This window comes from Letharia columbiana, assembly GCF_014066305.1.
Source record: "Letharia columbiana isolate WasteWater2 chromosome Unknown Sc0000052_s0, whole genome shotgun sequence".
Classification (NCBI taxonomy): Eukaryota; Fungi; Ascomycota; class Lecanoromycetes; order Lecanorales; family Parmeliaceae; genus Letharia; species Letharia columbiana.
Genome location: NW_023501096.1, coordinates 214,935 through 241,774, shown reverse-complemented (window position 1 = coordinate 241,774; position 26,840 = coordinate 214,935). Strand labels below are relative to the sequence as shown.

Here is a 26,840-nt window from a genome sequence, read left to right as displayed (position 1 = left end):
AAATTTAGGCACTACTCAGGAGTTCCGGACAGGAGAGAGATGTATAAGAGTGTCGGTTTTCGAGACCAGCACGGGCAGCGAGAAATTTGCGCCAGAGTTACTACGTGGTATGCTTCGAAAGAATATCGATACGAATCAATGCTATTATAGGACGGGGTCACTGCTTTGACTATACGAGACGAGGGTATTGTAGGCGGTGAAAGATTGTTTTTCATCCATGGACTAGTGCCCTGTTATCCAATATCGAACAGACGGCCTTGAAAAGGCTCTCAATACCCATACAAGAACTCCGACAGCCAGCTCGACCAGCGTGCCATGGCTTTTCCTCTTAATTAACAATGCACCCCGCAAATAAATGCCAACGTATCCATCAAGTATCTGCAACCCTGCTCTCGCTCCCCCACAGACTTCACTGCGCGAGTCTACTAGCCCGGATGAATGCGGTTGAGCAACGGTGCACTTTCAGCAGCTCGCTCCATTGTCGTTCACAGCAGCCTAATTATCTCACGTCTGTCAGTCAACGCGACATGAACACGTAAAGGGGTTACAAATCAATGGGTAGAGCTACTTACGTTATAGGTATCGGTAGGGTTGTGATGATAGGGATGGTGAACGGAGGAAAAGTGAAAGGGGGAGGGGTAGTAAAGCTCTTAGTCGCGGTCACTGGGGAACTATTCGGTGTTAATATTGGTTCTTAAGGCTGGGAGTGAAGGTATAGGATGGTGCCTGGGCTGTGAAAGAAGGAGAGATTTGGGCGATTGAGATAGATTTTGAGGCTGGGGGAGGAGGAGGATGTAAAGGGGGCTCGGATGTACTCACGGAAGTGCGATTGCGGTGTTGAGTGCGACGAAGCTGAAGGCAACCAGGGCGGAGAGAAAGATAGACTTCATGTTGGCGAGAAGGTATTCAGTTGAGAGATGACCGATGAGATGGTTTGAAGCTTCGTATCGGGGTAGAAAAGTTGGCCGGGAATGATCCTTTTATGTGGTTCTTTCACTGCGGTTTATTGAACTCGTCTCACACGATAAAACATAGCCGTGGGCGATCTCAGGAAAAAGGCAAAGCGACCGGTGTCTGTCGCAGTAATATCTCTCGTCCTAGAAAAGAGGTCGTAAATGACGATCTCATTGTTTTCGGAAGACTGCATCTTCCGATACAGAAGTGATGTCTGAAAAGAGACACTCCCGCGACAAATTTGGGAACTGTCGAATATGCAGGGGGATACAGGCAAGGCATGGATGAGGGCGAGATACAAATGATTCGCGAGAATCGTTGCGAGGGCAGAGTCGAAGGGGATGGACAGAACATTAAGATTGCACATCGCCTGCATGAGGGTGCAGGTACGGGACTGTCGATCATACTCCTTCCGTCCGAACGTGCGTTTCGCATCGCAGTATTCTAATGACAAGCACAACGATCCCTGATTTTCCGGAAGCTATCGCTCTGCCACGACAAGATCTCCAGGAAACAATTCTCCTGTCTACAAATCGGGATTGGGTTGTGGGACAGTTACGGAGACCGTTTAGTCTCGCAGCAACTCTTACGTACATATCGAATCAAAAGAAAAGACGGATTAGGAAATAGTGGGCTGGAGAAGCTACCTACTCACTGTTTCCGGCGCCTTTTTAAGTGAAGTGAGTTTCCCTACTAAATAGTTGGACTGCACTCCTTGGTTTAATCTTTGTTTCTATCTATCATACGCAAAGAATGTTGCGATAGCAGCGTCTTTGAGACCGTTTTCTTTCCTCCACAAGTCTGACATGCTACCAAAAGTGTGTGACGCCAGTTGAGTCTTCCAAGGCCTCTCAGTCGTCTACTGCCCCTCATTCGCCGCACATGCTCTTAGCAAGACGATGTGCTCCTTCTCCCCCTTTCCTCCTACATGCCCACGACTGTATTCATCCTCCCTCGAGCCCCTTTGTAAACTGTGCGGCACGTACTCTTCACTTCCACTGCCTCCCCCTAATGCCGAATGCTCTTCTTTCCCCTTTGCCCAACCACCAACTTCCACCATGCCAGAGTACTCCCCAGGCCGATTCGCCACATCGGGCACATAGGATCTCTGATCGACCCGCAGGAAGAGACATGATCAGATGACCGTGACCTCGGTGGTGAACTTCAAGTTGTAGAAGCACGCCTTGGACTGATACCACCCCGGATCGCCCGCGGGTCGCTACTGAAGGTAGCTAGTGCCGACGCGGAACCACGCCCCTATGGATGATAATGAGGCGCCCTAGAGCGTGATGAGAATCTTCCAACGCACCGATCCGCGGCGGCTAAAGTTCTTCACAAGCAAAGCCTGGGGGCTGATCAAGGCGGCGAGGAGCAGGATGATGGGTAGCACGGCTGCGGTGGCTATGTAGGATGATCCGTATAATCCAACATCGCGTGCACTGTGTATTTCACCTAGAATCAGCGTGTAGAAAGACTCTACTGGAGAACCGATCAGCACGAGGACACTGATCAAAATCAGCGCATCGAGCGAGGTGAAAACCCGTTTCACTGGCCTCCACCACCCAATGCCTTGGATGCAATCCCCTGATAATCCTATGCGCAAAATTTGGATTGATCACAGAGCCATCTAGAGTTCCGACCGCTACAAGCAGACCCGCGACGATTGCTACACTAATGTTCTCTGGCATGCGTTACCCAAAATGTGCGCATCTCGCAAGCGCTTATGCTTATGCGGGCCATGCAGGATTCGAATAGGGGTGGAAATGACGAGATGGTGCCTACATTGGTTGTCCGGTTGGAGGAGGGTCATGTTGCCGATAGCGCCTAGGACGAACAGGGTCAGCAAACCCGCAGTGAAAAAAGGCACGTCCAGATGCATGGTTGGAAAGCCACAACGTCCGGCGGTTGCGGGTCAATAGGGTGGGTCGTGGGGGTGTACCTGTGGGGTGGTTGGTGGAGGTAGGACGGGCTCCTGTACAATAAAGTCAATTTGGGACGTTGGGTCTTGTGGCTGTGAGAAGATTTGGATACCTGTGATGCAGCTGTGTGAGTCGCATATTGAGTACTTGGCTGGAGTAGTTGCTCTTTCCGGTTGTGGTGATTTCCTTATATGAAGGTCTACTGCACATATCTATAGCGCATAAAGTAAGGTATAACGAGGGAACACGCTACACTTACAGGAACAGTACTGGGCTGACAAGGTACTATAGCCAATTTCACCCCCTGCATCAGACCGGCAAACTTCCGGTCTTTGCGTCCGCTTGATGTGCATTAGCGTCACATGAACAGCGGAGGTACGAGGTACATAAGCTACTCTACTTTGCTTTACCCCTCCACATATACATACCTACCAATTGAATGTAGCGGGAAGCTCATCCCATTTACAGGGCATTGTGTAATACTTGAATCCGCAAACAGCGAGCATGTCGCAAGAACTTCAACGCGAGGCTCGAATCAAGTAGCAATCTTTGATGTCTAATTCTGCAACACCAGGCCTGCGGGATGGGACTCGGTGGAGAAGGTACAACGCATAGATACCCGTCGATTCATTCGGTAAGGAACATGGTTGAGCATCTTGCATATTTACTCATAAATATTAGAAATGAGGTACAAAATGCATCAAATCAGAGGCTGGCCGACGCTGATCTCCAATCTACCCCCCCTTCAATGATCGACATCTCCAAATTCTACACCTTCTCATTTCCCTCCTCCATGGCGACACCTTTTGGTGCTGCATGTCTTGTTCTACCGTACCTATCCACGTCCTTTATGCTATATGCCTGCACAGAGGAATGAATACATCACGCTTTGGCTCAATAATAGTCAATTGAAGAAGCACTCCACAGTCACGTACAATACGTCCTACTGGATCGCTACACACCATCTTTGTCGGACTGGGGACCAGGTCATTGGCGGCTTGATGCAAGCAACAAAGCTACTACCCCATCTCGCGGGTCAAAAAAAAGGCCTAAGGTATAGCCATATACACACCAAAGAAATCCTTCTATCCCTTTTTCAAGACCAACCTAAATATCGCTGTTTGCAGATGTTTCCGACCGCCAGTCAGAGAGCCTTATTCGACTTGATTTTGCTGTGTATGCGTGGCCGTGGAAATCTGCACCAATTGCATCTTAGCAGCTGGAGTAGTTCAACCAACATGCTCTTTGACGACTTGATATTTGCGGCGAGAAGTATCACTACCGTCGATATCTTGAAATCATGAAGCACTTTTTTTCCCGAGAAATCCCCCTCCTTGTGGTGTTGTCAAAGGCTTTTGAATTTCAGAGTGTGTTTCCCCTTTGACGAGATAAATAATTACAACCGAGTTCTGAAGAATACATGAATATAAGTAATACCCAAGCCCGAAATGTCCCCTCTCACTCAGCCCGCCTACCTTACATACTCCCCGGGTCCGTGCAGAGTACGAAGCCTTTCCTCGAGCATGTGCAGGAGGCACTACCTCTGTCGCTCTAGCCTGCTCTGCCTTGCTCTCCTGGGAATGTGACACGGCACTGGCAGGTGATGGTTCGTTTTTGAATGTCCCCAGCCTTTGAGCAGGTCAAGCCGAGGAGGTTTCTTGTCTCCCACTGGAAACTGTAAAACGCTACGCGACGATGCAGACGGGTACTCCTGTCGGGGTGAAGGAGTTGGCGTCCTAGTCTTGAAATGCCTTGAAGATGCATTTTCTGACAACGACAACATTCAAGCAGTCATCAATAGCTCTGCGTAAAGTTGTTCTGCGGATGCTGTCTCCATTACCCAGCCACACGCTAAATGGTAGACTAAGCTATAGAGGCGAGTCTTGTAAGAGGCTAATGTGGATCCTCTTGATGTTGGCTATGTCGAGATGCACGGCACAGGTACACAATGGGGGAACCTCGTGAAAGTATAGTCGATCTCCGAAGTATTCGCGCAATGGCCGACCAAATGTTGTAGCATGCTCGGCGCGGCCTTCTTATTCGCACAAAGCAAACAAGGAGCGACTCCTCCAGTACCTACAGTCTGACGAAGAAGCCGCACTCTCAGACGTGGCGTACGCGACTACCGCCCGACGCATGCACGACGTCTTAAGATCCTCTTACGTTGTTCAAACATCAAAAGATCTAATCCGACTCATTTCTAACGACCTCGAACAACCTGCCGTAGCCAAGGCCTAGTCCGCCAGTGGTCACAACCGTATGGTATTCGCTTTCACCGGTAAGGCTCACTCTATCCGGGCATGGGCAAACGACTTTTTGAGACGTCTGCCGGTTTCCGGGACAACATTCTTTCGTACCCGACCTTCCTTACGCTGTCGATACAATTGCAGATGACAACGCGGATATTGTATCCAAGGACATGGCTCATATTCAACCAGCCAGAGTATTTGTTGAACGTGGGCTTGCGGAACTCTGGAAATCCTGGGGTATACAGCCTTGGTGAGTACGCCGCCCTTTGCGTCTCAGGGGCGTTGTCCGTGACTGAGGCCCCATACCTGGTCTGCAAACGCTCCTCGATGACCATGGAGAACTGCACTCCGGGCTCTTCCAGAATGCTTGCTGTCGCCGCACCGGTCAAGACCATCGAAGAGGCCTTGGCCAATCAAGACCTAGCTTCATATGAGATCTCCTGCACGAATGCGCCGGAGATCTCTGTTGTGAGTAAAGCGCATGAGTTGTTGAAACAAAAAACATCATCAGTATTTGTGATTAAGCGATTACATTGGTGTAATATAAAAGACTACATCAAGTCTTTCGTTTTTATGTGCGAAGTAAGTGCCTCAAAATATTACAAACTCCGTTGAATCCCAGAGTCAGAACGTATTTTTTGAAGGTGATATCCGGTCTTCTCTCCGCTCAAATCGACCCATTCTTGAAGGGTTTAGAAATTAGCGGGCGAGGTCAAAGGCGGATTCTTCGAAAAGTGAGAATCACGCTTTTGCTTTCTCGTTTTGCTCTTAGAACAGGAAAAGAGAGAGAGAGAAGTCGATTATTTACGAGGGAAAGGGAGGTCCTGGAGGACAAAGGCGGATTTTTTCGTAAAATGGCGAAGCAACCTTTTGCCTTTCCCCTCGTGACTGCCAACTGGCTTGTCTCTCCAAAATCCAAAGAGCAAGATGAGAAGTAGCAGACTGTGGTTTCTGGAGCCCAAAAAAAAGTTGGCTCAATCTACCTACGCCTCTCGACCGGAAAGGAAAACAGCGGACGGCTCCGACTTCGTCATTATTCAGACGCTTATGCTGTACCCCACTTATGATGGCGTTGCTTTTCCAACGGAGTGTCAGGAAACCCGACAGGCTCAACGCCATGGTCTTCAGACTCCAGCTGAGGAGCCCAGCGGGTCTGAGAAACCTAACAAATTTTTCCTGCATTCCCCAAACCAGTGCCATGCAGGATTTCTTAGGTGACTGGATGGAGATATCTCCACTTTTTCCCTTTCGCTACCCGGCGAGTTTCCGACTTGACTGCCATGGTTTTCCACCCCGTGTTATCCGACGGCAGATAAGTGGACAGCTCGTAGGGGCATAGAGATGCAGCGTCGATCATCATGCATCGAGCGGGGCTGTGAGCCTGTGGCCCGTGGGGTCCGAAGACCCGGCCGCGTACATAATGCGGGCGTTGGTTTAAGCTTCTGTCACTGACGGTTCGGTAGCCGTGCAGATGCAGAAATAAAAAGCACCGCAACACCATTGTACCAGCGCCATTAGGAATCGAACCTAATACGAACTAAATACTCCCAACCACACGACCACAACCAACAGGTGTCCGCCCCCGGACTATGACTAACGGGGAACATTTCGCTTCACAAATCAATGCGTCGCACGGGTTTCGAACCTAAGCCCTCGCCAATACCGCTCGACGGAACTTTAAAACCTGTGGCTAATGGCGCTGCCAGAAATAAAAAGCACCGCAACACCATTGTACCAGCGCCATTAGGAATCGAACCTAATACGAACTAAATACTCCCAACCACAGATGCAATGCATTCTTGGGTAAAGCTTCCCTCGCTGAACCTAGCGTTGCTTTAAGCTTCTGTTCGTTGTGACTTGGCCAAGTTCAAGTACAGAGCCTCGTATTCATACTTGAGTACCTATACGTATCTTGGTGACTGCAGATGTAGGGACCGGTTTGGGAACGCTCGGACGGTGCGCGCCTGGCCGGGCGCCACCAGATAGACTATACCTCCAGCTGAAACCCGCAGTCATGCGCCCACCCTCCCCAAAAGCCCCTCATTGCCAAAAGTCTCTGCATCGGGTGTGACGCTTTGCTTCATATAAGCCATGGTATCTCTGTTGGGACGGTTCTGCATATCTGTGTGGCCAACGGTGCTTTATGAGGCTATCTTCTGTCTGTAAGAGGAACGCAGATTCTGCACTGTTCACAGCTGGTAGGACCAGACATTGGCGACTATGGAGCTGAAGAAATCCGCTAAGCGGTAACCTTTATCTAAAGTGATGTGTCAGTCATTTGCATACGATGTGCGCTAGTGCGTGATTTTGAAGACGTCGTTGAATCATAAGTATATATGTAAGGTGCTATGTGTGCGTCGTGCGGTTGTTCGGAGGGAACTCTTTTCCAGATGAGGGCGTATCTCGAACGCACGCGCATTCTTGTTAATGGTTACATCGAGGACCACAGACTGTCAAGGTGCTGCGAAATGAGTTCGCAAACTGGCAAAGTCCGCATCTCCTCCCACCCCCCATATCTGCATCCTGCATCTTGTTGGCTTTGACGCAATCTTCTCGTACAAGAAATCGTGCATAAAGTCTCTGGTGACGGGATTACGGGGAAAGAGAAGGTCGTCCAATGGCTTCATAGGGTTTCACGGCAGGGATTTTCTCTACCTTCCCGTTCCACTTGTCCTTCATCTGACAGGTCCGATAACAGCAGGAGGGATATGTGTCCTTGGCTCCCAAGGTAACGAAAGGCGTTTGCTCCGCTGAAATGAATTTGTTAGGGGTCCCAAAGGCTAGCGCAATTGATCTAGGCATGAGGTGTTATGGACATAAGACTCGAGTCAGGCGTAGAGAGTAACCCGTTTCACGCTAGTCGCCTTGACCTGGAAGTGCAACAAATGACTGATGATAGAGATTCCCTGAGAATAGGTTGAGTAAAACGTCTCGCAGACATAGCTGTTTCATATATCGAATTGCACTAGTCTATAAGCAAAATCCATCTTGTCAAAATCTCTGGATGACAAGATATGTGCTGCGTGTTCTTATACCCAAAAAACCGACTAGAGAATTATACCACTAAAAGTACACTAACGCGACGCGTCACGTGCGTTGGCGTCGTGAAGTTTGAGCACTTCCCTTCGTCTCCAGCAGTCATAGCTTTCTCTATCACTTTACTCTCTTACCGTCACCGTCGTATAAACCATGTACCATCAGAGCTACTTGTAGCTTGAGATTCAAAGCGATGAGAGTTCAGCATTTCGTAATATGATTTGGATGATTATTTCCGTAGCGCACCTCACTCCAGACGCGAAGACCCATTCCGCTACTTCGGTCTCACAATCGAAATCCGATACGACATCCTCGGATTCCTTCTCGTCCGCGGGACGGTCGCTCTGAGACGAGATGTAGCGGTAAAACAGTGGCTCCGGTATTGGGACTACGAGCGACCAGAATGCGGTCAGTCTGTCCTTGACAGAGATGTCAATCAGAGTCTTGTTGATCCTTGCACCACCAGCTTTGCTCTCCGCTGTCAGCACCCAAATGCAGAGAGATGCTTCTGACGTGGTCTACTCCGCCAAGAACACATTTTTTGTACCTCTGGGCTCTATCGACGATGACGGCTGGTGGTGCATTCATCAGCCATTTCCCCAGGTCAAGAGGCTCGATATTGCCTTCGATATGCAGGATATCACAGAGAACATCGCATACACTCTACAGTGCGTCAAGTACCGGCAAGACGGACCCGACGGCACTTCCAGGAGGACCCCTTTCGAGGAACTGACGAACGCCGAGAGATGGGACCTTTTGCGTGAAAAGAATAAGGAAGGGCTCACATTCGATATTTGGTCTTCGACGATTAGTGCTTGGCTAGGTATCGACGGTCTAGATCTTCTCCGCCTAGACCTCACAAACTGTCGGTATCCGGTCGGTCGCTGTCGTATGGGCCAGACTCTGCTGGGGTACCTGGATGGTAATGGCTACAGTTATGGGCATCCGAAGCGGATTGAGATTGTGGGCATGCTTGAACGGGAACAGCACATTTGCAGAGATATGCTTGCACATAGTGGTAAGATACCTCTAGATTGTGTCTTCTTCGTTGATGGTCAGGGATGTACATGTAAAGTGAGTTCCCCGATCTATCGTATTCTTGTACGGACTATCGACAGGCCTCTCAGGAAGGAGCAAGCTGCGACCCAAAAGTTCCAAGTGCTCACTAAAGTGCTGATTGAAAAGCTTTCGATCGACTTCCACGGTATCAAGCTAATTCCCAGATGGGAGAGGCGAAATTGATCGGAGCGAGACTGGACACTGTACGCTCACTGCGGAAATCGTAGTGACATCTTGGCGAACACATACTGTGTCATAGAGCAAGGATTTGCTACACCGGTTGCTTGTTGCTCAACACTAGTCGATAGTAGACAGCCGTTTTAGCTAGGTTATACCAAAGCGTTCATGCTCAATAGCCGAAATTGAAACACTAAAACCCTTCTCCATCCTCTAGCCCATCGCACACAGCATCATCTTTCCTGCGCGCAGGCCTTGGCTGCTCTTGGCCATCTTTCTCTCGTTCACTATGTCTCAATCCATTCCCAACGGCAACCCCCAATCCGCACCCTGGCAATCTTACAACGAACCTATCCCACCCAAACACACAAAGCGCCAGCCCCCCATACCCCATTTGACTCCACCAACATCGCCAAAGACGTCAGATTCGAGACAAGTTCCAGAAGTCATATTCCACAAAGCCGCCGCTAACTTCTAGGAGGCAGAATCGCAGAGGGAGCCTCACAACATTTCCACCCATGGAGCCATCACATTTCTGTATCCGCCGCAGCGGCATTCTGTTATCCTTAGATAAAGAATAGGTAGCCATGCCCAACCAAGCAACCACAGCGACCGTTCCGCGCCACTTGCTAGCGGCGTCTGCTTTTCAGATGCTGGCCTAGTGCTGTCTCGCGTAACGTCCCATGAAAACTACACGCACAATGAGTTCTAAATGATGATTGGCTGGGTCCTAAGGCCCAGCCGCACGCAGACAGCGGTCCACTATGCAGCTCAGCCCTAGGAAAACTCCCTCTACGTAAGGTAGAAGACCTGGAGTCTAAGTACAAGGAAACGCTAAAAAAACAAGGCGCGGGTGGGTGGGAAAAGTCCAAAAAACCTCTTCTTGCGACGAGAGGAACAAGAATGAAGAGCAAAAAACGGGGGGACACGGCCTATTTAAGGCTCTTTTAATATGGCAATCTCGGCTATCCTGCCATAAGTGTGTGCTGTGCCTCTCCCTCACTAGCCCCCAGTCAAGCTGTGGCGATAAGGGCTACGGAAAAAGCCTTGAGCATTTGCGGATTTTTGATTCTCTTAAACATGGTGTCAATACTAAGGGCCCCTTCTGCAACCACATATTTTGGAAATAACCCCTAGATATTTCCACTAATTTTCAGCTTAGCGTCAAATATATACAGGGTATCATTCTGTAACCATATTTCCACATATTTTCGCTTATTAAGCGAAAACAGGCTTGAAAATATCTGAAAACAACCCTCGAGGGTTGTTTTCAGCCAAAATAAGGCTAAGAACGCCAAGAATAGTGGACATCTATGACCGATATATATATATTATTCTCTTTTTCTTATCCATGCTTCAGATTTGAAGCCGGTGTCTACTCTCTTGCTAATTAAGACGATATTGTTGTATCATTTCGAAATGTTGCCTTTATAGTCTGGCTCCAAATCATAGGCAATGAGACATCGGTACCGATAGACATAGAGCAGGCTTATTTGGGGTAATAATGGGAGTAATAGGAGTATCAATGATAGCCAAAGCCTGTGCAGTAGTAGTAGCAGGTATCTCGGCCATGGTGATGTGGAATGGTAGGAATTCAATGATTTTTTACGGAGAAGATAATTTTTGCGACGATTCTGATTTCTGACTCAGCCTCAGAAACAGGGTTACAGAACGGAACCGTACACATATTCTACTTGTTTTGGAAATATCCTAAGCGTTATTTTCAAGCCTTGTTTTCATTAGCCAAGTGGTGGCGTTATTTAGTGGAAATATGTAGGGGTTATTTCCAAAATATGTGGTTGCAGAAGGGGCCCTAAGCGGTTGCGTTACTCGGTCCTATTGAAGTTTGGTTTTGGGTGGCTGAGGCTGTGGTTAAGATGGAGGGTGATGAGTCGGGCCTATACATGGAGTACGCAGTAGGCCGGAGCGCCGGCGAATGGGTGCCGGCAGCCTTGTGTTAGCAATGAGAAGATGGTACGGTCCCGATTAAAGGCTGATGTGCAGTGTTGAGTCGCTGGGGCTGGTGGTGTGGTGATGGGGTGGAAGACTTGGGGGCTCAGGTTTTTTTCGCAGTCGCGCTGTACGCACGTGCAAAAGGGTCGGAGAAAGGACAAATCTTTCCGGTAGGAATTTTTCTCCTAATTATTCTGAGACCTGTAGACTCTGGGGCGGGCGTGTCTGAGTGGTCAGTGGGAGGAAATCAGTAGGACCGTCAATTGTGCTTTCGGATAGCAATCATTGTGATAAGTTTGTGCTTCATTGCATGATCCTTATCTTATCATACATGTACATCTGCAAGAATTCCACCTTTCTTTTGCCATACACACTAGCAATACTCTGCGACTCCATCAACTCGTTCCCAGCACCACCACCACCTCCTCAATCTTCTTCCGTATTTAGCTGTTCGATCAATTCCTGCAGTGTACGCACAACTTTGCCAGTGGAGCGAGCATCTGCACCGACACCCGTGGAAGTTCCCTGTGTCTGTGACGCCTCCGTAGTCTGCTGCCTATCCTCTGCAGCAAAGAACACCTTGAGGGACTCCCCTGTTCTTCCCATGTCGGCCTTGGTAGCACCTGGAAGTATGGTGAATATCTCCTCAAAGGATCGTGGGTCTTTTAATTGACGGGAGGCAATCAATAGGCACCAGGGAACGGTAAGGCTTTCCTCTTCGTCTTTGAAGCTGCCAGAATTGCAAACCTCCTTGCAGAGACGTTTGGCGTAATACACGACAATCGGATCGATTTTAATTGGGTCCGAGATGCTAGCGAGGGTGTCATAGGCGGATTGCAAACGCTTGTCCTCCTCGGAGAGCAGGGGTCCCCGTACCGGTCCGGTAGCGAAGAAGTCCTTCAATTTTCCGGACACGATGAGCATTTGCTGGGTCGTTGCGTGGGATGATCTGGAGACTTCTTGCATAGATCGTTGCTGATTCTTCTCGCCGCAGGCAATATGAACGCACACAGCGACAATGGCGTTGTGCTGAGATTGGAGTTCTTCAATGTCGCTGAAGCTGTAGACTGCGCTGTACAGTGATTTTGCGTGACCAGCGACTTCGTGGGAAACACCCAAGGACTTAACAAGAAGGTCCATTTCGTTGTAGGCGATTGTGAGTTTGATAACATGCCGCTCGTGGACCGAGCCCGTCCCAGACGGAGCAACAACCGCGTTTTCTGTGGAGATATTGGCGATCTCTGCCGCTAGCGTGAAGTTGTCTTGATCCGGAATGCTGTTCTGCGTAGACATTTCCCTCTGAGAATGCGAGATGTCTTGCGAGGACATGGTAGATGTTTTGATCGTGTTTTCCTGGTTGCCTTTGGCCTTGATGAACTGATTTCATGAAAGATGAGATGTTATGGCTTAAGTACTTTACGAGGTGCGAGGTTGACGACAACCAGATTGTATGGGGAAGACGAAAGAAGAGGGAGACCGAAGACTTTTGACTCAGATGAGTAACGATTGGTGTTATGGGCCATGTCTTAGAGCTTTATGGACGACTGCGCCTTCGTTCTGACGTAGTGATCAGCTGATGGCAAAGAGGGCAACAATGGTTTGAAACAGTGAATGTGTTAAGTTGGGCCAGCGACATGATGCATGAAACTTCTTCTGGTGCCGGTCGGACGGCGTACCCAAACCGGCTGTTTGTGCCTCAGCAAACTCCTTCCGTTGAGATTGGTTCTTGTCGACCTGGACAATGGAAGTTTCTGTGCGGCGTTTGCTGCAAATCGATGAAACAATGTTGGTCCCCAGGCAGCTAGACCAAGAGGCAATGTGAGTTTGCCTTTCCTCTTGAGCTGATGATATACTCGTTTACGTTGCCAATTTTCAGGGTCTACGAGGGTGTCTTACGCTTCCATTGCCACAAGAAACCCATCGGGTGGTTAACACAAGGTTTCAAGACGCATGAAAAAGGCACATGAGACAAGATCCGTGAAACCAGACATTTGTAACAAGCCACGTGAAGAAGACTCATCAATGAGCCGCATTTTTATGGAACAGTCAAATCATCGTAAAAAGACGCATCGTTAGTTCCATAGTAACTCGTCCCTTCTAGTGTGTGATGTTATCTCCGAGTAGAGCTGAATTGGCTAGGATTGTCGTAGACGTGGTGTTAGAGCTTATTTTCCTTGGAATGTGGCGTCCTCAATGAATTTCCATCCACTTGCACTGCTTGTGAGTTGCTTGAAGGCAGCGAAAAAGAGTTCTGACATCACTGTCGTTTGGATCAAATTTTATCGCTAGAAGGTTCCGTCGTTATGGATTGCTACTCCGCCTGACTTGCTGATGGAAAACTTCTGATGATGTACGGCTGCTAACTCCTGGATCTAGGTTGAAGAGTGGATGTTGAGTCTTCTCCTGTCTGAGTTGGGTGGTCATTGGTTGACTGTAGTGGCTTGTCGAATTTGGGGGAAGATAAAACGCCCAAGGGAAGCGGAGAACAATGTACTTGAGTATCTACGCGTTCTATGTTTATTGGGAAGAATACAGAGTTTTGTAATTAGGATCCGCCTCGGCGAGGTAATCAGCCGACTCGGGGCTTGGGTATTGGCAATTGTTTCGGTGCCTGTAAGTATGAGAAGAGTCATGGACTTGAAAACAAGATTTAAACAATGGAAAAATGCGTTTCTGACTGCGATCATTCTCTTATATTCCCAGGAACATCAATCTGCTGCCTCGTTTGAAACACTCAATGCCTGCGCTTCATCTGCAATTAGCTCCACCTCTATCCATCTTACCTAGGTCAAAGCAATTTCGCGCATTCTTACCTCACCACGCCGGCCTCCAGCCAACTCTCGGCCCCTACTCAATCTTCAACAGCTTCAAGTCAAAGCCTACATCCAATCCAATGTGGGACTCACCGAAAAGTGCCACCCACTCCTCAGGGGTGAACGCATAACATTCTGGGACGATGATGCGACGTTCCTTCCTACCAACATGCCCTTCATTCCGATGTGGAAGGCATCGGTGTCCATGCAATCATCTCCGACAGTGAAAGTGAGTCTGTCCCTTGGTGGGCTGCAGTCAATGACTCTACCATCTCTGAGCTTCCTACCGAGGATAAAGGTGACGTTGCTGCCGGGCACTGCGACGGGGCCCGTACCGGTCTTCTGGTCCTCCTTCTCGCCACGTCGGTGGAACATCTCGATAGGCAGAAAGCGGTCTTCAACACTCGTAGGCAGCTTCGAGATCTCTACCGTACTCCTATCGGCATGGTCGGAAAGTACCGTGCTAAGTGAGCTGTGGAGGGGTCGCGCATCACGTGATTGTACATTGTATACAACTAGACAATACGTACACGTCCAGGATCCTGGTATCCCGAGGTCTGGAGCGAGTTGGTGACGTCGAAAGCAGAGATATATCTTGGCCCCTATGGTCGGTCACCAGCCTCCTCTTGCTCATGTTTTTCTGCCTCATGATGAGCAGAGACAGATTCCTTGGGGTCCTTAACATCATTTTCGATGTCTAAGATCTGAACGTTGGTCAGACGACGGACCACCGCGTAGCTCTTACATTTTCATCTGACGACAAGCGATGTATAAGCAGCCCACAACAATAGCATCTTTTCCGCGTTTCTCGAGATCTCAGCGCTCATAAACAAAGTCGAAGAGTTTGGCGTAGGATGTGATTCTGTCTGGGAGAGAATGGCAGTCGCAGAAGACCTGGTTCTCGTGATAAGCCGATATTAGCGGCCTGGAAAGGTCACTAGCTTCGGGCGCCTCATCCATCCTGCTACTGTTGATGTCGACTATTGGCGCGATGAAGGATATCTTGAGGGTTTCGACGCATTCCTCTTCTGTTTCATCCTTGGCGCTAAGACATCGCATTGTCGAATGTATAGAGTCGACCTCGTGTCAGAGAAAGCAATGAAAAGGCACCTTAGAATGACTGTGTTCTGTGGCCACCAAGTAAAATGGCCCGATGCATAGGACTTTTCGTAGAGCTCTTTCGCATTGCGGTGGATAGCAGCCCATGGCTTCGTAGAGGCGCTTGAATTCTTGGTAAGCAGCCAGCAAGCTCGCGTGGATTTCTTGACTTGGAGTAGATGTTTTGTGCCAAATGGAACCATGGCTTCGAAATGATAGTTTCTGATCAGCTGTACTTCATTCCCGTAGAGCTGGGTATCGAACGCAGTTGATTGGACACGGTAGGGAAGAGCGGATTTCTGGCGAAGGTAAACTAATTTACTGATAGCCATGGTTGATACTTTCGCCGTGCGACTTGTCTGGGGATTTAATTTGGGTGTTCGGATGAGGTACCAGAGGAAAGAAGAATATGGGACTAGGAACGGGAGAGATTTAGGTCTCTAGGAGAGTATATCATCGGTTAGCACTTTCAATTTTATGGACATGAGTAGGCATTGCCGTTGAAATCTCCACCTTCTGCGCCCAAACTGTTGCACAACTCGTGGGAATGTCCGACATGGTAATAACACAGTATCTGGGACACGTAGACGAGAATGATTGACTAGCCGCCTTCAGGGATACCCAGCGTTTGTCTTTGCTTCATTAGCCCATTAACTATCAGAACCTTCTCCATCTATCTTACATCAGCGGTGATCAGATCTACGCGAGCAATACTACCACAACTTATCTCTCTTCTAGGTCCAGCGCGGACCCAGCCTCTCTCTACCCTCATCAGCTGGTCCCTCCGCCTCGCTATCGTCACTCGAGTGGGCCCTATATGAAGAGGAGACAGTGTCTGGCTCATCGGACAGATATTCCGCCTCTTCCTCCGACTGTATCTCGAGCCTAGCCTCTTCAGCAAAAAATTCCTCAAGATCCTTCACCACCGCCTCGAGGTCCACGATAGGAACGCGGGTTACGATCCAGACTTCCCGAAAGGTGCGAGGTACTCCTAGCTGGCGGAACGCGAGGTAGAAACATCCTGCCACGACTGCTGCTTGTTCATCCTGCTCAAACCCTCCTGAAAGGTGAACATTCTTGTAAAGGGACTTGATACGAGCCGTAACATTGCACAGGATTTGAGAGGGTATAGGTAGGCATTCGCAAAGGGTCTCGATTCTTTTGTAGGCCGCTCGAAAGAATTTGGTTGAGTCACCAACACTGGAGTCTGCGTCATCTGGGTTCTCGTTCTCTACTAGGGCGGCGTTATACCCCTTAGCTTCGTTGACAACAGCTGGTTCCATCACCTCATCGGCATCCCCGACGGATGCTTTGGGCAAGAATTCCTCGAGGGCTGCAAAAATCCTTAGTACGTCCAGATCTGCGGCTGGCGCTAAGATAGAGCGCTCGTGGTAGGAGATCTTGCTCTCTTGCAAGATGCGGTACCCCCCGGTTGCCTCTCTCGTTACCGGGTCGTCCTCGGTGGCCTCGTAAGCGATAAACAAACAGCCAGCGACGACTGTCTTCTGAGGCTCAGACACAAACTCTTCCGATTCATAGACCGCCTCGAAGAGTTCTCTTGCATAGCTGTGGATGTGCAAACGCGTATCCATCTTTTCGCAAAGAGTCTTGATTTCTGTGTAGCCAGCTCGCAAACCCTCGGGCAGATCTTGATTCACGACTAAGGGGCTGCCGCCATTGGACGGAATCATTTTTTCGAATGAGGATGTGTCTAAGAGGGACGTTTCGCTCGTGGCGAAGGAAGCCATGACTGACGACTTTGGGTTGAGATTTGTCTAGGGATTTGGTTTTTGGTGGCCTGGTTTTCCTGAAACTTGATCCGCTTGGATATGGGGGTTGTCGCGATGTGCAGTCATGAAGATGAGGGAGTGTGAAGAAGGAAGTTGAAAGGAGGAGCATTATTGTAAATAGGGTCTCGATGTGGATGGAACCTGCAACACAATCAGACCCTGGCTCGTCAGTCAGTGTCATATCTTTGTGAACTATATTTCCTTTGATGAAAGAAGTTCATTGGGCTAGTTCTTGACACTGAGTGACAAGGTCTTTGTGCTAGAGGGAGCTGGATTAACACTTTCTACTCAATACATCGTGACAAAGCTTTCCTTGTACTGCCTTGATAAGGGTGCGCAGAGAGTGGATGCAATGGTCCAAAGATTGGTGATGCTGAGTATATCCTGTTTCTTTGCAGCCCGGTCGGCTTTGTGATTTCCAACAATTGCTTCATCCAACCTATGGGTAACATCAATTGGTTAGTAGAATCTCGACAGCGACGTGACCGATGTCTCTCTCTGATGTCCCAATCAATTCTCGTTATCCCTTTTGCGCTTCTTGTCACTCGAGTGGTCCAGTAGGAAGGAGCCACCAAGTGGTTCTCCAGTTGGGTAATAGCTATTGTGCGAACGCGATGGTCCTAGGGACATGATCTCCCCTTTGTCAAACAAGCGTTCCGTGACGATATCTATCCCAGGAATCGATGGCATGAGCACCCCCGCATTATTGAACAGGTGGGCTGTGTTCCTGCCATGGATAGGCGCCCTGCGCTTCCTCGGCTTTTGCGGTCCTGGTTCCGGTTGCTCGCCCGCTAGGGTGACGAACTGGTCGCGTGCTGCGGGGATCGCGAGTGTGCTTCCCTGTTTGGGTGCCGTAGTGGGCGCCTTAGCTGGCTTTTTGACTACTGACGTGTCCTTACGGCTTGACGTGTCCACCATTGACTTCGTGACGGGGGTCGGAATGTGTGTGGCCAAGGTTCCTATCCCATTTGAGTTATTCGACATCGAAGCAACAGTTGCTGCTTGTTTCTCCGCTGCCATGGCAACCCATTTGTCGACTTTATTCATAACCACGAATGCCTCTGGCTCATCCGCCAACAGAGAAGCAATGGCCAATGCACTTCGCTTGTGCTTGCTCGGAGTGACAGCAGCTTTTAGAGTGTTCAGATTCCGTGTAACGGTAAGGTCTTTACTCTCATGATCAAACCATCTGAGAGAGTCGGGGTTGCCGTTAGTTTCGATACATCGAGGAAAGTGCTGCTTGACTGCCAAGGAACGTGAGTAGGTAGTGTCGCAACGAGGACAGTGGTATTGAGGGTTGTCCAAAGGATTTTCTCCTCTAGGTTGGAGCGCTGGATTATGGAGCGATGGAGAGAAGACTCCGCAGACTTCTGTACAGACTTCTTGTCCTCGATGTGAGACTATGTTGACCGATTAAGCCATTAGTCTCAGATTCCAGATTCTGAGGGATGCTGGAGCATACCGAAATCAGAAGAGCTAGCTTGTTGTTGTTCATAAACAGTGCATTGATGGTCATGACCGATGCTGCCTATCTTTGATCGCTGTTGTCGTTCAAAAGCAGCGTGTTGTTGGTCGAGGTTCACGGCCATCGTGCTTGCCGTTTGGACTGGAAGTGAGCAGGTTAGTACGATCCTAAGCATGAAAACATATCACCGCACTTGGGTTCTAAAAGCTCACCTTGACCCTCTGGCAGTGACATTGAGGATCTTGTGGGCTGGAGACAGACGCGTATTCAAAGGCCGAGGGCGGTATATGAAAACACTGTTGCTGGATGCGTCAAAACACAAGCTGGTGACTCCACGTCATTTATTCACTTTGATAGCCGCGTTTGACGCGGACTATAGTAAGTAGGAAATGAGGTTTCCGGTAAGGCATTGGGAGATGGAGGCCTAGCAGAAGAGTTCAAAGCCTGAGATAATGCAAGACCTCTTTAGGGCAAGGTAGCAAATCTTGTGAAACAGGATACTAATAGCGAGATTCAAACAATCCAAACGCTGTGCTGCAGTCCTTGTTAACATATATGTGTCTCATCTTAGGCTTGAAGCCCAAGTTGTGTTCCACTATGCCTGCGCTGAAGTCACAAACTGTGAAATTTGCGGGCAGCTCGCACGCTGGCCACCATGCTTCCGAGACCGATTCACTTTCGCACCCAACATACTCTCAATGATATTCCAGCTCTCATGATGCCGCTTCCAACCTTCTTTCCAAAGGTCCGTCTTGCTCTCCGCAGTAGCGTTACTGCTCTCAAACTGCGGTGCCATTTCGCAATTGCACCAAGCCAGATGTTCCATAGCCATCTGTTGAACCTCAGAATACCTCTTGTGCGCGCCAAAGGACACTTTCTTTGACGGAGCTGGCATGTGGGAGAAGCTGGTCGAGGCCTTGGGCATGGTGATTTTGTCATTGAGAGCGTAAAGTCAGCGCTGTAGATTGGCTGCCTTCCGACTATTCGAGATACTCCCGTCTATGTCATACTAATGTATTCGGAGCGACTTGTCACGGTCGCCAGCCTCTGATCCTGTCAGAGTATGAGATTGAACTTTGCAGAGCGCTGCTTTGTCGGGCAAACGTCTTTTAGCCGATCTCGCAGCTGCCGCTGCCAATTAGCGTATTGCAAAAAAATCTGGAATGCCTGGCCACCGGCTTTGCTTCCAAAGCATACATAAAAATTCAGGAGAAACCATGTTTTTCTTATCTAGATCTCATCGCAAATTATTTATTATTCATGTATCTTGTTTATATTGCAAAGTTATACTGATTTATTCAATTCTATTAAGCTTTTTTTTCTCAGATATAACTTTTAAACGAATCTTTTTGATAACCAGTTGATTTTGTACCGCCCCGTAGTAGTAAGAGTTACGCCTTATAACTACTAAAATCACTTTACTTAATGAAAATAAAAATTCAATTAAAAAAAACTTGACAAAGAAAGACTAATAGAACTTGTTAAAATAAACTAGATTTTATATAGAAAAGACTTCTCTAATAATTAATATTCATAAATTGTAGACTAAGAAAAACATGATTTTTTTGGGATTTTTTGGCTTTATGGTGGCAAAGCCGGAGTGAGAACATTTTTTTAGACTTCAGTATAGCTTCATCTTATCCATTTCGGACCTATACTAATCGTAGTCGCAGTGTTATTCGAATAATTTTGCGGAGAGCTTTCTATGCTACAGTACGGATCTGGGAATGTGGTGTGAAAGATCTACGATTACTTGCCGATCTCGCAGCTGCCGCTGCCAAGGCGCAGAATTTGGCGGCCGCCTCAGGCTTCCTTCATCATTAAATGCATCTTCTACTGGATGACCACAGAATTTTGATAATGTGTGGCACGCATATGAGCTGATAGCTCGCATCACCACCACGCATCTGGCGCTTTGAGTTGACGATGCATAGAGCGTGCTGAGTCGTCCTTCACTAGCAAAAATGGTGTCCTCTGCGAAGTCGGCCTTGAACGGGCATGGTTGCATAATCAAGGAGCACCGAAATACCAAGCATCAATGATTGATCATGCCAACCGATAGATGGATGGTGTGATGGGGTAACGGCCATGGCAATGAAGATTTTGTTTGGGCGTCACTCCTGAGCATTGAATGATTATGACCTTCATATAAGCCCATCCACGAAGAGCTGATTCGGGCTGAGAAATGCCGCTTCAGGAGCTGTTTGCTAGGTTAAGGCACTTTTGTAGGGGACTTGCTCCTACGATGGCAATGAAAGGCAGAGAGGGACGTGGATCTCACAAGACTTGACAGTTGTTTCATTATACAATTGCACGAAGTGACTGCACATTCTGGTAGCTTGGAATACACTCGATTGCATGAAAGTTAGCGGTCCGCCGAATTTCGACTTTGTTCAAGATAACCCAGAAGCCAGCACCTTTCACTAACCATGCCAACTGTCCTATGACGAAAGAACGCGCGACCGAATTCCACAATGCGTGGTATCCCATCACTGGTAGTTATCCTCCCCATCATTGCGTCTCTCAGCTCCTCCTAATCTTCAGATCCCTACCGGACCAATTCATAGCATGCGAAAGCAATATCCACCGACCGCCATCCCTTTTCTAATATCAATCAACCAGCACGACATCCGTCCTTCGGCAAGATGATCAGCAATTCAAATTCGACGTCGTTGAAAGCACCATATTTCGACTGCCGGAAGCCGTCAAGGCGAGGCGGCTCGTCTTCTTATGGCCTGAAAGTTGTACTCACTGACTCTGAGTAGGTCAGATCACTTCTGCACAGTATGCAGCCGAAATTTTTCCATATCAAGAAACTCTAGAGAGCCACTAGACCCACTCAAAAGCACTATAACTGGCGCTCTAAGTGTAATAGGTTTTTTGTTTCTCCCGCTGCTCGGGACGAGGACTCGTAAAAGTTGCTGAGCCATTGGATATGCGACAGTCATAACATTGATTTCTCTACCAAAGAAGCTTTGATCGAGCAATATCGCGACAGTCACAACTTTTGCGACCGCTGTGCCCGTCACTTCATTTCGGCCGCCGCACGAGAGGAGCGTTATCAGAACTCACGGAGCCACTGGATATGTGAGACTCATGAGGTCGACTACCCAATTTGCAGAGAACTTTATCAGCACTACGAGTCTGATCCCAGCCCTTTTTGGTGCCCCTCGTGCAGCAAAAAATGTGATACACCAAAGCAACTCAGTGACGTGAGTCAAAAGTCCCTATGGATGGCCTAAAAAAAGCGCTGACACGGGTCTAGCATCTCTTGAACCATCTTCCTCGTAATACCGACTGCTGGGGCTGTTCGAGGCAATTCACCAAATACGCGCCGTTGCTGGAGGATCTCGAGACAGGCACCTGCGTAACGACGCGTGTTCAACTTGACCAATTCGCCATTCAATGCGAAAAAACGACTACGCAAAAACTGGCTGCGAGCGGTACCTACGTTGGGGAAAACGCCAAAGGCATTTTGCCCGACCTTTATTTCTGTCGCATCCCAAAAGATTCGGGTGTTCTCGGTGCGATAAGGTTTTTGATCAGTATAGTAGCATGATGGGACATATTCAATCCTCGTGCCATGATCCGTGGGTTTATCAGTGCCCAGCTTGCAGATCTCAGTATGCAGATCTGAGCAGCCTTCTTCAACATGTTGAGAGCAGTGCCTGCACAGAGGGTGTTAGCTATGGCACGGACAGCATCGTCAAGCTCCTCCATCACCTATGGGAGGTCTTGGCGTGAGGAATTAAGAGCAGCAAGTGCTGTTATGGGACTGACGAAAGAGCTATCCGAGAAAAAAACCAGAGAAATCGGCGCAGGGTGTTGAATACTGTTGAAGACGCTGGCTTCGAGGTAAATATGTTTTGCTCTCGATGTGAGCATCCGGACTGATGGCACCAATGAACAGTCTTTTGTTGTATCATCAAAGGTTCCACCAGACTGGCGCAAGGAGATGTTGTTTGCGTCTGGGGTCACAACACATGTCTACGGACGTTCGGGGGGATGGGTGCTTCATGGCTCGTGTGGCAATGCATATCGGGATACTCGGGTTACGGGATCTTTTACTTCGCAGTACCTCCTTTCAAGTGCCAGCGTTGAGCATGTCTACTTCTCAGAAATTGCCAAACTTGGCTCCCTGGCCCGTAAGCAGCACTGGCAGAACAGTGTTGAGCATACTTCAACTATTCGAGCTAATAGTATGCCCTGCGACCAGATCTCATTGTCATAGCTTTGAATCATAGCACAAGGCAGCAAACTGATGTGGCAAACTGTCGGTAAGTGTTTGAGCTTTTGGCAAAGATTTTCGCCTCAGGCCTCCCGCTCTCTCAGCCTGCGTTCATCTCAGCCTCAGAATTACCATGTTTTATGCTTGTTGCCAAAATCTCTCCTGAACGCAGACCAAATTCACCACAGCTCAACAGAAGTCACTCGTCTTTACTGGTGGACTAAATCTCCCTGCATATATTAGTCATCATGATTCTTGTGTACCGACCTCAACCTACTTAATTCACGATCAGGCTGCCATATCGACAATGAAAGCGTGATGGCCTCTGCTGAGCCCAACGTCGATTATTACGCCGTTCTCGCGGTATCAAATGATGCTACCATTGAAGATGTGACTAAGAGCTATCGAAAGCTGGCAAAGATTCGGCATCCAGATAAAAACCTTAACGACGATTCGACAGCTGTGTTCCAGCTTGTAAGTCTTATTCCTTTTCCAAATCGACTGCTACGATTGAAGGCAGCGACTGATACGTGTTGATGAAGCTCCAAAACGCGTATGAGACAATAAGAGACCCCACGAAACGACGAGAATACGATCTAAGATGGTCAGGCATTAGAGATAGTCTACGGGCAAAGCAGGAGTCAGATTGGCGCCAAGCTGAAGCCGCACAGGCAGAAAAAAAGAGGGCAACTGAAGCGAGGGCGAAAGAGCAGAAAGAAGATATTGCACGGCAGGAACGCCTTCGACGTTTGGAACAATTCAGGTGGAAATACGACGATGAGATCTTCGAATTATCTCGGGCGATCAGAAAGCTTGTAGCAGACTTGAAGCGTCTTCAGGACCAGGACGTTGAGAATTCAAGAAAGGAGAGGGAGCGAAATGGTTGGTGGGCATACCTAGCTTCGCCTATTTTAGGCAAAGAGAAAGAAACAGACGAGCAGAAACAAGCACGGGAAAAGACACGTCTACATAGACTAGCCAGTAACAGCATCAAAGGAAACGAGTTGAAGGAGAAGGAGGCCAGACTCCAAAGGCTGCAAGATGCGCTGCAGAATGTGAACGACAAGATTGCGGCCGAGAAGAAGAAGGCGGAAGATGAGAAGAGAAAAGTGGAAGACGAGGCGAGAGCACGTAGACTGAGGATGGAGCAAGAAGCAAGGGATCGGGCAATGCATGAGATAATGCGAAAGTTTGGCCAAAGCCCAGAAAGAACGGGCCGAATGGGCGGCGAAAGAAGCCCGCGAAGCTCAAGCGGCACGAGAGACACAAGAGGCACAAGATCGTGCACGGATGGCGGCGGCGGCGGCGGAGAGACGCCGTAGGGAAGCAGAAGAGCGAGCGCAAGCATTGCGGCAAGCAGAAGAGGCGGCTCGAAAGGCCAGGAAGACACGGAACGATCGGTCTGAACCGGCTACGAAGAGTACTTGTCGACATGATAGGTTCTGGCCGAAGGTAGAGGGGATGCGGCTGTGTAGCAACTGTCACAGTGTTCAGAGACACTTTGCGTTCCAGTGTCCCGGCTGCCAGATGGTAGCTTGTGCGAGCTGTCGGCAAACTTTGCGAGGTGAGAATGGAAGGAATGGTGGTGTCTCTGGCCGGCGATATGGTTTTGCCAGCAATGATGATTACGATAGTAATCCCTTTTCTTACGATTACGACTGAGAAGTAAATATAACGAGCATGATTTGTTTAGAAAATCTACAATATCTTTTTCCAACCCATTTACCAAGGGTGCCAACTGCAGCAATAAATGAGGCGTATAGGTTCACTTTATCTCCAGTAGTCCTGCATATTGAAGGATGATCTTTAAAATTCATCTCCAACATGAACAATGGTCCGAAGGCTACCCTACAGTCCTCACATGTCGGTCCCGTCCTGACCAATTCCCAACTCTTAATGCTTTGCCCAGCAGAGCATATGGATCTATTCAGTAGTACCCAGGTCAGGGAATCTATTCCCGTCATTGTCAGCAATGCTGTAAATCGTTCCCTTCTCCGCACGCGCTAGTAACCCACATGGAAACAAGCCACCAGGACGCCATGCGTGTCTTTCGAGATTTTCTTGGCAACTAAACCCTGGAATATCTGAGTAATATGGTACACCGTTTTCTGTTCACCAATCGTATCACTGATAGATTGAAAGCCCAAGGAACAAACAAGTCCGGAACAATTCCCTTGTTGGGGCTGCAAAGGGTGGAAGCACTTTCCCACCTATTCAGAAATGCTAAAGCACATAGAAAGTAACGAATGCCACAACGATTGGACAATATAACATCTCAACGCGCTGGTAGAGGAGTTCAATGAACCAGCGCTATCCATCATTCCAGGGCGAGGAACATGGTTCCGTGCGGGAGCTCCACCACTTATACCAAAGAGGACTGACCATGAACCATACGATAATGTCTTCCTGTGTTCTATCTGTGGCGAAGGCTACTGATGTACCTTAACGCCAAGAGAAAGTTCCTTTCGAAGTGGAAAGAAATGGCTTGCGTTTGCGACTGGGGGAGCGGGCCCGGCAGTCCTCCTTTGATCGCCTGTTTCTCCTGCGGCTAGAGAACAGAAACAACATTCATTCGGTACAGTGGGCTTTAAACCGATTTTCGGGTGATTCTCGTTGGATATCCAGGCAGAAACACTGCCTAGCCTATTCCACCTTGCTAGTGGTGTTCCAGATACTTCAGCCGCTAGGACTTTAGAACCTCGTCGGCACACAATTCATCTGCACGAACCCATGTGATCTGATTGGCGCAAGGGAGATGCTGCAAGAGCCACCCTGTGCCAAAGGACCCTCCTTGGCCCTTTAGGTCGGCAATAGCTCTTACACCAAAATCAGATTTGCAATGCTGCCGTGGTATAAGTATGACTCGTATTACCGTTCACAGGCGTGGCGAAAAGCCACACCTTTTGGCGGATTCACGTTCCAATTAGCAAGAAACTGCTACACACAAAATCCGCCAGGAAAACAGAAATTTGAACAACACTTCTATCCATATAGCAGGGCAGGTGTTAGCTCATACCGCGACTGCCGACAGTGCTTTGAGGATCATTACCTTGACGACCAAAAAGGCCTTCGAGGTGAGAGAGTCGAGTGGCCTTCTACCTGCTCAAACAGTACCAACACATGAAAAGGGTGCTAGGGTACCCAAGCTGAACAAACATCTATGCTGGGGTTGTCGACACGACCGCTTCGACACCATACCAGGACTGCTAGGACACGTTGAAGACGAAATGTGCGATGCAGGCTGCAATATCGAGCACATTAAAGCTCTGACGTTGGGATGCGATGAATCGCAACGATATGTCATTCAGTATCGTCTTCCATGGCTGCTGGCTGGAGCTCCGCCCCATTTCGCAAGAGTAGGGAATTATGCTGAACGCACGAGGGAGTTTGTCTGCCCAAAATGGGAAACCCCATTTGAAAGCAAGGACAGGTTTACTAGACACCTTCGAACGTGTCCTGAGGGCTATCCATTGGTGTTGTGCTGTCCTGAATGCAGCACCAGTAGATCTTTCAGGATCAGTGAACTGGTCGAGCACATGGAGAATTTGGATTGTAGGACAGACCCTGATACCCCTAGCCGGAAGATTTTATTCTCGGATCTCAAGAAGAAGCTCAAGTACATGCAAGAGCAGCAGAGGCTAAATAAGATTCGGTATGAGCTTCGATCTTACGTGGGGAGGCCGGACGAGGTGCTTGTGGTGGATACAGAGCTCAATAAAAATGAGAGGGAAAGATAATGACTAACTACTTCGAAACTAGAATCTGTGCAAGCGTTGGGTGCGGGCTTCACAGGAGACCCACTCTCGTAGACGCGAGATCTCTTTATATCGTACATACCGTGTATCGTCATACACAAGATTTCGACCATGAATGGGCTGTCGAAGCAACGACCTTGCTCAACGGCATCGTAATTGGCTCTTCCCTTCTAGGTCAACGCCAGGGGCCGCGCATTACCCACGAGCGGAGTAATATTGTCATTTCCTGGGCATTCCGTTCGAGTCATCGACGGTTGAAATTGTTGTGCCTTGGGGACCCACCGCTGCGACGGGCCGGCAGCGATAAGGGAGTGTCGGAGCGGCCCCGGGCACTCTAGGGAAGC

General features: G+C 48.8%; 8 protein-coding genes across 8 annotated transcripts; 2 read left to right on the top strand and 6 right to left on the bottom strand.

Annotated features, from left to right (window-relative positions):
• Window positions 1–1,813: 1,813 nt before the first annotated feature.
• On the bottom strand, window positions 1,814–2,833 carry HO173_010762 (uncharacterized protein; the record flags this gene model as incomplete). The annotated part of the gene is made up of 3 exons (XM_037312647.1): window positions 1,814–2,062; window positions 2,264–2,406; window positions 2,737–2,833. 3 exons carry the CDS (start codon window positions 2,831–2,833, stop codon window positions 1,814–1,816), a joined length of 489 nt encoding a protein of 162 aa, XP_037160495.1.
• A 5,754-nt stretch (window positions 2,834–8,587) lies between these two features.
• On the top strand, window positions 8,588–9,400 carry HO173_010761 (uncharacterized protein; the record flags this gene model as incomplete). Its single annotated transcript, XM_037312646.1, has 1 exon — window positions 8,588–9,400. One exon carries the CDS (start codon window positions 8,588–8,590, stop codon window positions 9,398–9,400), a length of 813 nt encoding a protein of 270 aa, XP_037160494.1.
• A 2,373-nt stretch (window positions 9,401–11,773) lies between these two features.
• HO173_010760 (uncharacterized protein) lies at window positions 11,774–14,848 on the bottom strand (the record flags this gene model as incomplete). Its single annotated transcript, XM_037312645.1, has 3 exons — window positions 11,774–12,724; window positions 14,254–14,632; window positions 14,691–14,848. The coding sequence occupies 3 exons, from the start codon at window positions 14,846–14,848 to the stop codon at window positions 11,774–11,776; spliced, it is 1,488 nt and encodes a 495-aa protein (XP_037160493.1).
• Window positions 14,849–14,976: 128 nt separating this feature from the next.
• On the bottom strand, window positions 14,977–15,590 carry HO173_010759 (uncharacterized protein; the record flags this gene model as incomplete). Its single annotated transcript, XM_037312644.1, has 2 exons — window positions 14,977–15,205; window positions 15,298–15,590. The coding sequence occupies 2 exons, from the start codon at window positions 15,588–15,590 to the stop codon at window positions 14,977–14,979; spliced, it is 522 nt and encodes a 173-aa protein (XP_037160492.1).
• Window positions 15,591–15,992: 402 nt separating this feature from the next.
• Window positions 15,993–17,006, bottom strand: HO173_010758 (uncharacterized protein; the record flags this gene model as incomplete). Its single annotated transcript, XM_037312643.1, has 1 exon — window positions 15,993–17,006. One exon carries the CDS (start codon window positions 17,004–17,006, stop codon window positions 15,993–15,995), a length of 1,014 nt encoding a protein of 337 aa, XP_037160491.1.
• Window positions 17,007–17,558: 552 nt separating this feature from the next.
• Window positions 17,559–18,747, bottom strand: HO173_010757 (uncharacterized protein; the record flags this gene model as incomplete). The annotated part of the gene is made up of 3 exons (XM_037312642.1): window positions 17,559–18,448; window positions 18,511–18,654; window positions 18,726–18,747. 3 exons carry the CDS (start codon window positions 18,745–18,747, stop codon window positions 17,559–17,561), a joined length of 1,056 nt encoding a protein of 351 aa, XP_037160490.1.
• A 361-nt stretch (window positions 18,748–19,108) lies between these two features.
• HO173_010756 (uncharacterized protein) lies at window positions 19,109–19,438 on the bottom strand (the record flags this gene model as incomplete). The annotated part of the gene is made up of 1 exon (XM_037312641.1): window positions 19,109–19,438. The coding sequence occupies one exon, from the start codon at window positions 19,436–19,438 to the stop codon at window positions 19,109–19,111; it is 330 nt and encodes a 109-aa protein (XP_037160489.1).
• Window positions 19,439–23,059: 3,621 nt separating this feature from the next.
• Window positions 23,060–24,063, top strand: HO173_010755 (uncharacterized protein; the record flags this gene model as incomplete). The annotated part of the gene is made up of 2 exons (XM_037312640.1): window positions 23,060–23,215; window positions 23,284–24,063. 2 exons carry the CDS (start codon window positions 23,060–23,062, stop codon window positions 24,061–24,063), a joined length of 936 nt encoding a protein of 311 aa, XP_037160488.1.
• Window positions 24,064–26,840: the final 2,777 nt, after the last annotated feature.